This window comes from Syzygium oleosum, unplaced genomic scaffold, assembly GCF_021117445.2.
Source record: "Syzygium oleosum isolate NSW1041296 unplaced genomic scaffold, Sole_v2.1 Sole_v2.11, whole genome shotgun sequence".
In the NCBI taxonomy this organism is placed as follows: Eukaryota; Viridiplantae; Streptophyta; class Magnoliopsida; order Myrtales; family Myrtaceae; genus Syzygium; species Syzygium oleosum.
The window spans coordinates 2,530,016-2,544,963 of NW_026607495.1; the positions used below are offsets into that span (position 1 = coordinate 2,530,016).

The 14,948-nt window shown below is 39.6% G+C and overlaps 2 protein-coding genes across 2 annotated transcripts; both read right to left on the reverse strand.

Annotated features, from left to right (window-relative positions):
* Positions 1 to 3,130: 3,130 nt before the first annotated feature.
* On the reverse strand, positions 3,131 to 4,424 carry LOC115688093 (probable dolichyl-diphosphooligosaccharide--protein glycosyltransferase subunit 3B). Its single transcript, XM_030613835.2, has one exon. The coding sequence runs from the start codon at positions 4,325 to 4,327 to the stop codon at positions 3,275 to 3,277; it is 1,053 nt and encodes a 350-aa protein (XP_030469695.1). The 5' UTR covers positions 4,328 to 4,424; the 3' UTR covers positions 3,131 to 3,274.
* Positions 4,425 to 6,323: 1,899 nt separating this feature from the next.
* On the reverse strand, positions 6,324 to 8,042 carry LOC115688078 (pentatricopeptide repeat-containing protein At4g21170). Its single transcript, XM_030613809.1, has one exon. It carries the CDS (start codon positions 8,040 to 8,042, stop codon positions 6,324 to 6,326), a length of 1,719 nt encoding a protein of 572 aa, XP_030469669.1.
* Between the last annotated feature and the right edge of the window lie 6,906 nt (positions 8,043 to 14,948).

Consider the following 14,948-nt stretch of genomic DNA (forward strand, 5'->3'; position numbering starts at 1 on the left):
ACCTGAAAGGAGATGATGGGCCAAGGGATTGTTAACTATAGGTGTTGAGGCGAATTGGTTCGTGGTCCAATTGCGCAATTGCAGTGAAGTGACAATGGCTTTCAAAAGCTAATGACGCCAGTCTGGATTGGAGTTGCACCTGTCAACTGTTCAGAACACCCGAGAATGAATTTGTTTGGGACATTTCGACCCGTTCCAATTTTTCGGAACCGGTCCTTAATGGACAGTTTCCGGTTCTAGGGTGGGAATCACCCCTATCAGAACTTGACTAATGAAAATGTGTTATATTAAACAATTTGAGCAACACTTTTCTACATGTGAGTTCAGCTTTTAGGAATGAACTGACATGAAAGCAAGTGAGAGCTTTGAAGCTAATAATAACATGTGATTTAGCTTCCAAAGCCTTCTCTTCAACCTATCCGATCGCTTACTAAACATCACTTGCTAATTTCAGGGAGGAGAAACAGAAGGTAGAGGCGTGTGTATAACACCACACCGCAGTATCTCTCATATCATGCAGGTTCAATCTGTTCGCTAATGTCAAAGCAGGTAACAAGTCTGTTTCAGAGAAGCTAGTCCTAAGAAGAATCATCCAGAGTAATTATATCCATCAAAACAAAATCAAGGAAACTGCAGTTAATTTATGACTTGTTTTATATAAACCTCAAGAAGCGCTTATCAAAAAACAACAATGATAAGTAAACTTCACGACCCTCTTTCTCCTCTCTCTCTCTGTCCCTAACTTTGTAAAGTCACCTCTAATATCACATCAAACTGGTTCCTATTATACCTTATCTTAGCATTCCTGCATGACTGCCAAACCTCCATCAGACCTACTGATCCACTGGAGGTTCTACTGCCATCGTCGTGTCATTCCTACTTCGTTCCCATTCCTGTCCTAAGCCCATCTTCACCAGCTCATGCGGGTGTTTCATTTTTCACAAACCAAAGTGGTCAGTTGATGCCCAAAGGAAATTAAGATCAACTGCATTCGATGTTGAAGAGAACGACTTATTAGTTCTATTTGATCCACTGAGATCATATACTTGTTGGTATGCACTATGCACCCATGTTTTCACAAAAAAGTTTCTAACTGAAAGAGGTCACCGCCATTTTGCTTCTGTTCCAGGTGGAATTCCTTCTTGCCACCTGTCCATCTTCAAGGCAAACTAGTATAGTTTGATCATAACATTAAGAGCGGACGACCTCAAAAGCATTGAACATCAAGCTATGTGATCCGCATATCCATCGACTATCCTAATCAAAGTTAAAAGCTCTCAAAATGGTGGACGTGTACTTCAGATCAACAAATAGTGTTTCCGTGCAAATGGGAAACAGACAACAGTAAGAATTCTCTTAATTCATCTCACTTGGAAGGAAACCACTCATTCAGGAGCAAATGATAGGCAGCCCACGGGTAAAAAGAAATGCGCAATGCACAACTACCCACTACCCAACACTTTGACATTGACAACAACTAGAACTATGGAGGGTACAAGAAGCACCAAGGACTTTTAACTAAGTAGATCCAAAATAAAGTATATGACATACCATTTGGAAAGGACAAAGTATAAATACAATAATAACGAAATTGAATGCAAAAACAGCAAAAGGCATGCGAGCAAGATGGATGGAGGGGGGATTGCATCTGGTGTCAAGCCAATTGGCTCAAGCTTAAGAGAAGACACAGAAGGTTTGCAATAAGAGCAGCTAAGTCACATGGGACATTCTTTATCAAGCCAAACTCTCTTAGATTTGGAAGTTCTCACATAGATAATAAAGACATTCTTTGTCAAACCAAACTTTCTTAAAATTGTAAGTTCTTCCTTTAAAATGAACTATGAACCTCAATTTGTGTTCCGGATTTTGTGAAATTCTTTTAGAATCAAAATGAATACAATTATGAGTAAATTAGACGATTTGAAAGCTTTAAACTACACAAGATTAAGCATTTGACCCAACTGAAGGACATGTTACTCTTCTATTCAAGCAAGAAGGGTTAAATGGGGGACTGCATCAGGCATCAAGCCAATCATCTCAAGTTTAAGAGAAGACATAGCAGGGTCAAAACAAGGGCAGCTAAGTTACTTGGATAAGAACGACATGGTCATATATCAAAGTGTACATGAAACGAGGGCACTGGAGCTGAGAATGTTTGGGCAGCTGTCTAGATATCCAGGAAAGGATGAAGTTAGGGATAAGCATCATTGGAAAAATTAGATTCGCCCACTATAGATAAATAATGATGAAAACCTGCTTACAGGGATTTTGACACAAGAAAAGGACAACCTAGAGACATCTCATTAAGAAGTTATCTTATTGTAGTAGAGCATGTTGAAAAGATATGAATTGAAAAGACAGACAAGAACCATAAGGAGGATCTTCGGTTTAAGAACTCTATGGAGGAATTAGTTCCTATCAGTGTCAGGGGATGATTTTCTTTTTGCTTTCCACACACGCAAAAGAAAAAGGAACAGAGTATGATGGCCTAAGCAGGTTCATGTGTTAGACCTTACCAGCCACCATTGTGATGAAAGGTTGTGGCAGTGCAGGTGGCAAGAGGTTCAACCAGCCTGGTAAAGCCTCACATTCCAAAAAGCCAAAAACCTTAGAAGTAAAGTGATGTGTCTTTCCAAGCAAAATTTCTTATGGTTAGTGTCCTAAATCCGGGATCACCGGCAAATGCATATTGTTCTATTCCCACAAACTAATCTCATATTTCATTGCTCACCAAAAGGCCCCAGGTATCAGCTACACCAGAAGATTGAAGGTAAATAAGGACATGTCGGTCTTAAAATCGACCGTTACATGGGCGCATTCCACACTGCCCTTATCCAAACAAAAGATTAGGAAATTCGCTGTCATTCTCAAAAATTTCTGTAAGAGTTCCTCACACTCACAGTCATCAGCTGATGGACTTTCTCTTGTCCAACACCCACGACCAGAGTCCAGCTTGTTTCCCCAACCACTTAACGCGTAAAGGAAAATAAATGCTCAACATTTAGCTATCCATAAGATCCACTGAGTATATAAGCTTCATTGCAAAGGCCCGATTCATCTTGATATTAACATGCAGTCCAGATATAAGCGGGATCAAAGCTAGTCATAAAAGACATGACGGGCATCGGTACATAATCAACAACTAAATCCTTCTGTAATCAAGCATTCCATAGCCGTCTGTAAAAGCTAACACTCGCAGACAACCTCAATATTATTCTACAAGTAAGATTCCATCATCAAAATCCAGAAAGGAAAAGAGTTCGAACCAGTGAAATCAATTCCAACCGGAAGGCCAGAACCCATGAATTCCATACCCAGTCTTCCAATTATCCAAGTACACCACCTTCTTCACAGCCCAGAAACACACCAAAAGTGCGGAGCCCATGATCAGCCTCTGCACATTCAGATTCCTCACTCTCACCAGCAGATGCGTCATCAACGCCATCAACAACCCAACAATCGTGTAAAGGAACCCGACCGCGAACCCCTCCGCCCCGAGCTGCATCCCCGAACCCTGATAGAAAAACACCAGCTTTGACGGATCGTTCCTGTCCACCAGAAACATGGGCATCTTCCTAATAATGTTGTGCATTGTGCCCGCAACGCTGAAGAAGTAAACAAACACGGCACCGACGAGCCAAACTCTCTTGTCGTGCAGCAGCGTCTCCCCCGCGAAGACCTTCTTCGCGGCGAACGGCAGCCAGATCAATATCAACGCGCAGACGATCGTGATCTGCATCTTGGACAGCATGGGCGGGCGGGCGATCGGGCCGACCCGGAGCCTCGTCCGCGACTCGACGAACTCGGACATCGACTCGGCCATCCGCGAGAAGTCCCCCTGGTCCATCTGCTCCGAGTCCTTGAGGCTCCGCACCTCGGGCCCCACGAGGCGGATGTGGGGGAGCGAGTTGACCCCGAACTGGGCGAAGCTGGACTGGGACTCCTTGAACTCGAGGTCGCAGAAGAAGAGCTTGGACCGGGAGGCCGGGTCGCCGGCGTTGTTCGCGGCGAAGGCGGCGGCGAGGAGGGAGAACTCGCGGCGGAGCTCCGGGAGGTGGAGCTCGGACTTGTCGTGGAGCTGGGTGGCGTCGAAGAAGACGAGGAGGGAGTAGGAGCGGGGGGGCTTGGTGGAGGTGAGGAAGCGGGAGATGGAGTGGTCGTCGAGGTGGATGACGCCGGATTTGGATCGGGACTGGAGGGCCAGGAGCTCGGCCGCCCGGTCGGAGTCCGAATCGGCGGCGGCCGGGGTCGCGAGGAGGAGGAGGAGGGCGGCGGCGGCGGCGAGGAGGAGGCGGCGGAGCAGGGTTTCGCCGGAGATGGTCGCCATCGCCGCCGATCGAGGGAGGAAGAGAGTGGTTTTTGGGGGAAGACGACCGGAGGAGTGGTGTCTAGGTCGTTTTGGGAGACTGCTTGACTTGTTGCCGTGGAATTTACGAAGATATTCGCGTTTTACGACGCGTCGTTTTGCCCGTGGATTGGTTGGCCGTCGTTTTTGCCCGGCCCATGGTCGTTTCGCCTATTAATTGATTGGCATTGATTGTCGTCTGGTAGATAGGGGTGAGCGTGGATGCAGGGTAGAACTGAGAACCGAACCGGCCATAAGAACCGGTGGTTCCAGCAGTTACCGATTCGATTCTCAATTCCAAAAAAGTGGAATTGGAACTGTGCAATTTGGTTCCTTGTTCTTGAGTATAAACCCAACTAGGAACCGAAGAATCGAATTAAGAACCGATGAAGTGGAATGAATATATGTGGTAAGGTTTTCTAGTAATTATTTTAGTTTAATTAATAGTAATTATAATTTAGAACTATTATTAAGTGATTAACTATGTTTGTTTCTTCTTTTGATTTCAAGTGATTAGAATTTGGAGCAATTTTTCATGGATGATAAAGAACTGAAGTTCTATAATTTAGGTTTTATATAACGAGTTTTGAACTTTTTATTATTATATTTTGTTTTACATGTTCATCTTTTGTGGATTATTGCTATTGATAAATGAAAACTTTTGTTGTCGCGTTCACTTTCATTGTGCTTAACTAATAATGAAACAAAAAAAGAAATTGGCCGGCCCTCAAATCGATTTATAGGATGGGTTCCAGGCAAGGTGCGTAGAGTACGCCTCAAATTCTAAAAAGTGGGAAACCGATTCCAATGGCGTAGGTTCCAGGTGGAAACCGTGCCAACCTTGAAACCGCTCACCCATAATGGTAGGGATGGGCATGGCCCAAAGAATCTATGCCCTGCATCCCCCAGCCGTGGACCTACCTTACCTTGTTTGTGTATTTTAAGCTAAATATATAAAAATATTTGTAAGTAATATATCAAAACATAGATTATTATACCATATAATTCATTATAGTTTATCACCCGTTTAATATTATGCTATCAAATGAATAAGTAGAGTTAAGCTCGTGAAATCATGATACTTTTGTTAATTATAGATTATAAAAACAAATTTAAAGTAGCATAATTTGCAATTATTGGGAAACCCTAACAGTTATATATTTCATTTTTGATATACAATTTCAAAAAAGTAAATGAAAATTTTCTCCCCGGATGTGCCCTCTTGCCGCACAAGGCACACGAGGCAAAGTTCCGTCCGACAGGGTAAGAAACGGCGAATGCAGTCCTCCGTACTGCCCCGTGGCCATCCCTATTTTCCGGTCGCCGAGTTGAGACTTAGAATCATCGTTATACTCAGACTTCATCTCAGATAGTCAATAAGATGGTTCTACAATTTTTCTAGGAACCTTGCTCTACAGCTTTCATTTTACCATATTTCTCTATGGAATGACTGCAAAATATACGTGATCGTGTTGTGACAGGATATGACCGCGGATTAGCGCTTCAAGAGACTATAGAAGCACAGTCCAATTTGCGTAGTTTGCATGTAACCGACTCGTGCTCAAGCTCCATTGTTCCTGAATGATTGGGGAGTGAAGCTCTAAAAAGACACCAACCCAGAAACCAAACCAAGCCAATTTCTATTCCAACTCCAATTGATTGTGCAGTGCAACAAGCTTTTGCTCCAGTTTCATCAACAAATGTATGTCATCCTGTTATGGTCTATCATAGCATCAACAGTAGAGCAACGTGAACATCAGGAAAGTTTGGATCCACATTGATCTGATTCTTCTCTGAAATGCTTTGTACTTCTATAGCAAAACCATAAATCAGATCCGAACCAAAGAAGATCGTATTAAACATGGCCCGGCCTGAACCCAAATGCTTCCTTGTTTCATAACCATTGTGAAACTGGAACATGGCCAAGGATGAACATCTTCCAGCTATATGGTTAAGCAACAGCAACCACAGTTTAATATCATCTAAATCCTGATATTAAACGTTTATACGATGCTTTGTCGGGTTTAAGTCCCATTTCCAACATCTCATCATGGTATGTCATGGCCTTTCTCAGCTCCTTGATGCGGCAGAGCCCACGAATCATGATTGAAAAGCTTGCGCTACTAACCAAATCTCTTCTCCTCATGTGATCGAAAATCCTAACTGCTTCGTCAATGTCCCTCCCTCTGAAGAGGGCTTCAATGAGTATATTGTAAGCACTTTCATCCAAGTTCGACTCTAGTTTCTCTATCTTATTATGTAAGGCTACAGCTTTACTCGTCTGCCCAATCGAGCAGGAACGCTTCACCAAGGAGCTACAACAGAACGTATCCAGCGACAGTCCCTTCTCTAATATGAGATTCAACAGATCCTCCGCTTCTTTCCATCTCCGCTTCCTACATTGGGATGCTAAAAAGTTCGACAATCCCGAATGGCGAGAAGAAAGGCCTCTCGTGATAAGTTCTCTCACCAGCTGACTCGTTTCGTCCAACGGATCTTCCTCACAAAGAAGATCCAAAAACGCATTATAACAGCTATCGTTCACAACAATACCCCTTTCATTGATCAGTCTATACATTCTAATAGCTTCCTTTACTCTGCTTTCTTTGGACATTGCCCGTAGCAAACAACCATAAGTAGCATTCAGCAATTTAACCTTGTTTTCACGAGCCTTCTCAAAGAACATCTCTGCAGCATACGCCTTTCCCAAGTCACTAAGTTTCTGAATGACCGAATCATAATCCAGCAATGAACTCGGCGAGAGAAATCCCTTCTCTACCATCTCCCCAATTGTTTTCTCAGTGACATTGACATCTCGATGTCGGCAGGCCCCATCAAGTATTGAGCTATAAGTACCAAATCCTGCTTCAACTCTTCTATCACACATTTCAGCTAACCGACCAAATGCAGCACCAAACTCCCCATTCTTGCTATAATGATCAATAACAACATTATACAGCACTGAACCATAGATTCCCAAATCTAAGAGAGCAACAATCCTACCAAATTTCCCACCTTTACTCAAAATCTGAGCAATAAGAGACCATGTAGCTCGATCTTCCAAAACATGTCCTCGAATCATGGCGCCATAAAAGCACCACGCCAATGTGATTTCGTCCTTTCGCTGCAAAGCATCAAGCAATGCATTACACGCATCGACCGAAGGCGTCAATCCACACACTCTCATTTTCTTGAACACCTCCAAACCCCCAATAGACAGACCATTATGCGAATACCTCTCAACGACAAAGCTCAACGTGCTAGACTGACAAGAATCGCTACCTTCGGCCGCCCTCATCATCGAATCTGCAATTCTCGACGCCGAGTGAGCTTTAGCTAGCGAATCCAAAATGGGTCTCGCCGGCGGTGGATCGCCCGACCCGACCAGCACACGGACCATGTGGCAGTGCGACCTGAGGTCTGCTTCGAAACCCAATCTGGCCTTGACCCAGTTGAAGAAACCGAGAGATATTTGCGGGTTCGTCTCGATTCTGCGCAGGACACGGAGGAAGAGAGGTGGGTCCAGGTGGGAGGAGAGGTCGAGGGTTTCAAGAAGAGGAACCCAGTTCCGCCGCTGAAGGAGGAGGGCGGAGATCTGCGAGGCCAGCTGATGCTGCTTGATTCGAGCTCTCCAAGGGAGGATGTTCGTGGAGGTTGAGAATGATTTGGCGATGAAGACATGATTTTGGAGAAGCATTTGTACGAAAGTTCAAGATTTCGGGACGATGATGATGCCATTGAGCTCTGTTCCGGCGGAGGGAAGAAACAGACCGCACACTACACAGAGCTTAGGGATGACGACATAAATGGTTGTTAAATTTCGGCTCAATATATAACGAAATTTTTAAATTTTTAATTTATTTAATGTGATTCTTGAACTTTAACTTTACATTCAATATAATTTTTAAAGTTAAAATTTGTTCAATATAGTCTCTGAATTTTTTGTATATATTCAAATTAGTCTTTGAATTATACAAAAATGTTCAATGCTCTCTCCAAATCTAAATTAATGAAAGGATACTAGGAACTAATTTGAATATGTATCAAAAGTTCAAGAACCATATTGAATAAATTAAAAGTTCAGAACCATAGTTTTTTTTTTGGATCAGAAGTCCAGGACCATATTAATTGTATCAAAGTTCAAGAACTATTTATGTCATTTTCCCTTTCATTTTCTCATTAAAAAAAAAGGAAATATTTCATTTGTTTTAAGGAAAATAGGATGAATATGGCTTTACATTCTCACTTTTGTATTAACCCTATCTGTGAAATAATCATTACACATCGTCACTATACTGAATAAAATATATAATATAATCTTAAAATTAGCTTATTACCTCAAAAAATTTTCCCATAAAACTATGCCTAATAATAACATGAAGAATGAATCCCAAGCTGAAGTTAGATCAGATTAAGAACCAATGATCGTACAAAACTTTCAAACATTTTATTATATTTACAAAATCCCGGGAATAAATCTTAAAATAGCTTTCGAGCTCAATTATTCTTTTTTCTAGAAATCCATTGAGAAGGCCCAATACATTTTATATGTTTTATAGAATGATAATTTAAAAATTTGTAAATTAAGAAGGATGAAAGAGGTCCAATAAAAATTGACTGACTATAGGTCTCGTGGATTCTCAACATTTTGTCAATAAGACATATTTCTAAAAGGAAAATAGAAAAAAGTTGTTATGCAAAATCAAGTAGTATCACACTTTTCTGATCTCCCCTTATCCTATAAGCGACGGGAGATGAAATTGGATTCCCAAATTAATTAAGATGTTAAATGATATTCCCCATTCATTCTTTTTTATTAGTAGTTTTGCCAAATCTTTATATATCACTAGAGAGAAAATTGTCCATTGGTAATTGCTAAGAGTACATCCCTGTTATATTTTCAAATATTAAGAAGATTATAGATAGTTTCTAAAGTCAACTTAAACAGATCATTTTTAAGTTTATTGTCGATACTTGATATTATGCGGAATTAGTGTTGTGTTTTTGAGTGTGACATTAGATTCAAGTGCCCTCTATAATGTATATCATAATACTCTTCATCGTGTATTTTCTTGCCTAGCAGGCAAAGATTTAACTCAACAAAAAAGATGATTCCCTCGTATCAACACGAGGGTTCAATTCATGTTATATACTTATTAAAAAAACAAGAGGCATGTTCCTCTTACTCCGCCGATCAAGTTTTCGGACTCACGGATTATGTAGTCAAGCCTTTCCTTCAACTACCATTTCTTTTTGTCTTTTTTGCTGGACTCCGTTGATCTATGGGGCATCGCCCATCGTGGTGGCTTGGTTCGACTTTGAGACTTTGGTCTGATCGTGTAAGCTACAAAGAAACTAAAGCATTCGCTGCTGCGACGAGAGCGTATGATACAATTTAGATGGGTGGTCTAAATAGAGAATTAAGAAATGATATCAAGAGTCAGCTTAAACAACCACTTGATTTAACTAACGATTTGGTAGCTTTTGTGATTGGTACCTTATCAAGATGAAGTCATGCAGTCAATCAGTTAAGAGTCCTTCTTCTTATTATCCACGTACATAATGCAATTAATTAGAAGAAAATTACAACATCATTAGGGTTGATACTTAGGCTTCATTTATTTTGCGAAAGATGAAGCAATTCTTTGATAAATCATTGATTCGATCCTTGTACGATTAGAGCGGCAATATACACCTCCTTTAAGATTATATTAAGATTAATATTTAGAATTAAGTTTATTATAATTTACATTAATTGTTCTTAAGACTAATTGTATTCTCAACCTATATATAATATATATAGGGGTCTTGTATTCTTCATTTGGTAATGTACATAATATTACATTATTCTCTCTTTCATCACAATTTTTCAACTTGGTGTCAGAATATGGTCATGAGTTCAAATCTTTCCAAACCCCTTTATTTGCCTCCTCCAAATATATTTCTATACTTAATACTAGGTGAAACTCCAGACTAAGCGTGAGAACGAGTAATGCATAATTTAAAAATCAAATTACGCCTTCTTATAATAGGTTAAGCTTTTAAAACAGTTGACAGTGGTCCCATAAAATCACACATGGTAACATATCATAATCTCCAATAAATCAAGCCTCGGAGGAAAATACTTAGGTAATGCGGGAACGGATTATTAAGATAATTAAAGAGAGCTTAGATACATGGTGCCTAAAGAGATGAAGGAATGTATAAATAGGCAATGTGCTAGCCATACTCATTATAACAATGGATACACTTGCATATTTGCATTTAATGCAAATTTCCATAGTAGCAAATATCATAAATGGTAGGTTTGGTCAGAATTGTTCAATCCAAAAGAGGGGTTGCACTTTTATTCATTGATTAATACTTCAAATTTCAAGCAAAATTGACTACCAATCTTAAGATATCGAGAAATCATCGTAGATGTGGCAATTCGACGATACATGGTGCCTGAAGAGGTGAAGGAATGTATAAATGGGAAATATGCTGGCCATACTCATTATAACAATGGATACACTTGCATATTTGCATTTAATGCACATTTCCATAGGAGCAAATATCAAAAATGGAAGGTTTGGTCAGAATTGTTCAATCCAAAAGATGGGTTGCACTTTTAGTTATTGATGAATACTTCAAATTTCAAGCAAAATTGACTACCAATCTTAAGATGTCAAGAAATCATTGTAGACATGGCAATTCGACGATATTTGACATGGTTTATTAGATGTCCCGATTCATGCTCAAAAGCGCATGCTTAACCTAAGGGCTGCTCCATGCAAGTAAAAGTTAAGAAGGGTTAATCTTTGTTAATCTCGCAGTTCTTTTCTAGTATATTCATCAGTACCAACTTTTCTGAATTAGACATTGCAACGGCAATCCAACTCATTGATCTAGCATCAATTTTATTGTTCGGTATGTTATTCCTACGGAAAAAAACATAGTATGGACAAAGGATACAAAAATATAACGCTTTGAAGCTTCTTATTGATGTACGTGGTCGAAACCGGCGAAGAATTCTCAATAAATCAGTAGCTTATTAGTTCAATCAAATAACAAAGTTCGCCTTTCCATGAAAGCATGTTACATCATCTCCTCTCTGTGCCTTGATCACATCTTTATTATTTCATTTTTGGACATAGCACCATTCTCGACCTTGTTTCCATTTGATTTACATGTGTAATAGGTGGTTTCTCATATTGTCAGAGCAACACAATTATTTGAGGATCTACGACACATTTTGTTGATTAGAGAAACGTGTGACAGAAAAAATATGCCAAGCTTGCCGTTGCTTCGGGGTCATGCTAATGTCTTAAGATTAACTTGACCGTTGCTCAAGATTCATAACACATGTTTCATTAGCGACAAAAAAAAATTTAGAACCAATTGTATCAGAGATATGCACATAATACGAGAAAATATATGAATGTTTCGTGTAAAAAAAAATTATTTCTCTCGGCGATGGAAAAAAATTAAGGGAAGTTCACTCCCTACAACGAGCTCTTATACATTTGAAATGGAGCTATTTACCCTAAAGCAGGCCCTAAGATCTCTTTCCTTTATCTAGCCAATGACGACGGAGTTTGCTTTGCAAATCGGAGTTCCATGGGACAACATGGAACCTATGCAAAAGTCACTCCTTCCTCGAAAGATAGCACTGAAGGAGAATCGACCATAGGCTTGGTAAGGAGCTTAGGCGGAGGATCACCAACCACCTTGCGCAGGATTAGACTTTGAAACATCTCTTCTCTTCGAGGGAGATTCTAGCAAGCTTTTAATGCTATCCGCCGAGAGAGCCACAAAAAGCTATCACAAAGAGCGAAGGAAAGTTAGATCATTTCCAAATTGCACGTGGGAACGATATTTAGTTGTATTAAGACAAAAATTAGCTAAGCTAACAAGATGTTGCTTTTGGAATACCTCTGAAGAGACGAAATCGTGCAAGTGGCTTATTTTGGTAGATCGCTGATCCGACTTTTTGGAGATAGAGAGCATGATGATGCATCTCCTTCCGAAATTCAAAGTATTTGTCGTATCGTTGATGAAACATATGGATAACAAATTGGATGCCATTTGTTGATAGAGATGGTCATATATAAGAAGGGTGGCAAGATTGTGGCTCGAGAGGAATAAGATAATGAAGCTTGGAGTATCAAAAGATGGGAGCTGTATAAATAGGCAAAAAGTTGGGCATTCTCATTATTGGTGGATACATCTGCAGATCTCGCATTGATAACATTCCCATACCAAGAAATAGGATAAATGGTAGGTTAGGTAGGAATTTTATATCCCGCTAATGTGACAATGCACATCCTTTGGTCAGTACTTGACTTTTAAGGAAAACCATTGTATTGAACCTCAAAGATTGATGATTTTACATAATCGACATTGCAGACGCGGCGATTCGACGATCGATATTCAATGCCGTTATTGAACTCGCTGATAAAATGCTCAAAGGCACGTACTTAATCTCATGGTTACTTTATGCAGTTAAAAGCCGTAAATCAGTAATTCACTTCCTACTATATAAGTACCATCTTACTTAGTCAATTAGGACTTCCGACATCGAGCAGCCTCATTGGTCTCGCGTATATTGTTTGATATGATTCCCAAATAGAATAAACTTATTAAGAACAACAGATGGATAGAAATACTCTTTAGAAGCATTTGGCGACAAGAGATAGCATGCAGTGCTAATACTACTAATTATTGTCAAAAGAAAACTATATACCTTTTTTAGCAAACAAAAGGTAAATATATATATATATATATATATATATATATCTAATCTTATTGCGGAACGAAAAACAGTTATCACTACTTAGGATTTAACAGTTCCTTTGTCCATAATATCTTCTAAAAGATGTAAAAGGTGTTTGATTCTTTGTGTTTGCAGATTGATTCAATTTAGAAGAGTAGGGGAGATCAAGCTTATCGAATCAAAGTGCATAACGAAAGTTTTGTGTATTCCACTTATGTTATGATTAATATTTCATTCTTAGTTAGGTTATTGTATGAGGTGAATGAGCATATAATTTGATATTATTTGAGGTTTAATCCGTAAAGAATCTGGGTCGTTATAAATACTAGTACTTTGAGAACCATGCGATGGTTGAAAACGATAGGTTTGTGGACATCTTCTGGATCACCAAAGCTTTCATTCATCATATAGAAACTATCACACAGCAGTAGAGAAATGAGGGCTAGACATTAAACATTACATGTTTATTCTTTGGGCCAGACAATAAATGTATGCGTGAGTCATATGTCAAGGCATCGATATTCATGCTTGGATTGCTATAGCTTAGAAAGGAAGATGACAGCATAATGCTAATTCAGCTAATTTAAGCAAAAAATACAGCTCACGCTACAATCAACCATCATTCACAGATTTGGATGTCGACAAAGAAATTTTCCCTAAATAAAATCATCCCAATTTAAGCCAAATGATATCTACGCGAGTTGAATTTTATGGGAATCTCATTCATGATTTTAATGCAATGCTTGTGACTGGATGGAGCCAACTGTGGACCATATTATATAAATTTATTTAGCTCATAAAATCATAACAACAACAAATACTCACAAATAAATCATAATTAGCTCGCCAACTAAGAAACTTGCCAAAAATGGAGTCATTAAATAATAGACACAGTAGTGTTCTGGGCTTGTTGTACTCACGATTGCATGAATATCGCTTCTTAATTTAAGTACTTTAATAGCATGTGAAGTCACTAAAAATCATCGTATATTTCAAACTTTCGTCGTAAGAATTTTTTGATTGTTGAGAGTACCATAAAAGAAGTACATACGAGGCAACTACTTGGGATGATAGAGTTTGATTTCGATTGGGACTGCAAGTTTCGTCGGATGATCGGTGTGCAGCATGATTTTTAATATTCTCGATGTGTAATTAGCTTCTATCCGATTCTCGGCCACAAAAGAGCTTATGCGTATGTCAATGAAAAAAGTGAAAAGTGATCAATGTATGCATGTACTAGTAAATACATGAAGACTTGAATTGAGGTCTTCATGGTATGTCTAATAGTTCGTATGGGTAAATCATTGTCGGATTTCGTTAAGGCGAAATGAAAATTGGTCGGTTCGATTATAGCAGACTTTTCCTGTTAGCCATTAACTAGGCCATCTATTTGTTGAAGATGGGTTTTCCTTCATTTAAATTGGATCTCTACGGTACATTGTTGATCCCATGGAAGCTCACCACTTTCAACAACTCCGACGCGTAAAGGGTCTAGGATCGACTAAGGGTTGCCAACTGTGGTGGCTCGGTTCGACATCGGGACTTTGGTCTGACTGTATAAGCGATAAGGCACTAGAGTCTTTGTTCAAACTTGCCATTCTTGCTATAATGATCAATAACAACATTATACAGCACTGAACTATCAATTCCTAAATCTATGAGAGCGACAATCCTATCGAGCTTTCTACTTTTGCTCAAAATCTGAGCAATAAGGGACCACGTAATTCGATCTTTCCAAAACATGTGCTCGAATCATGCCCACGTAAATGCACCATGTCAATGTGATTTCATCCTTTCGCTGTAAAGCATCGGGCAGTGCATTACACGCATCAACCGAAGGCCTCAATC

What these genes read in the sequence shown, in the direction of transcription:
- LOC115688093 (XM_030613835.2), bottom strand. Translation starts at nt 4,327, where the DNA reads ATGGCGACCATCTCCGGCGAAACCCTGCTCCGCCGCCTCCTCCTCGCC.
- LOC115688078 (XM_030613809.1), bottom strand. Translation starts at nt 8,042, where the DNA reads ATGCTTCTCCAAAATCATGTCTTCATCGCCAAATCATTCTCAACCTCC.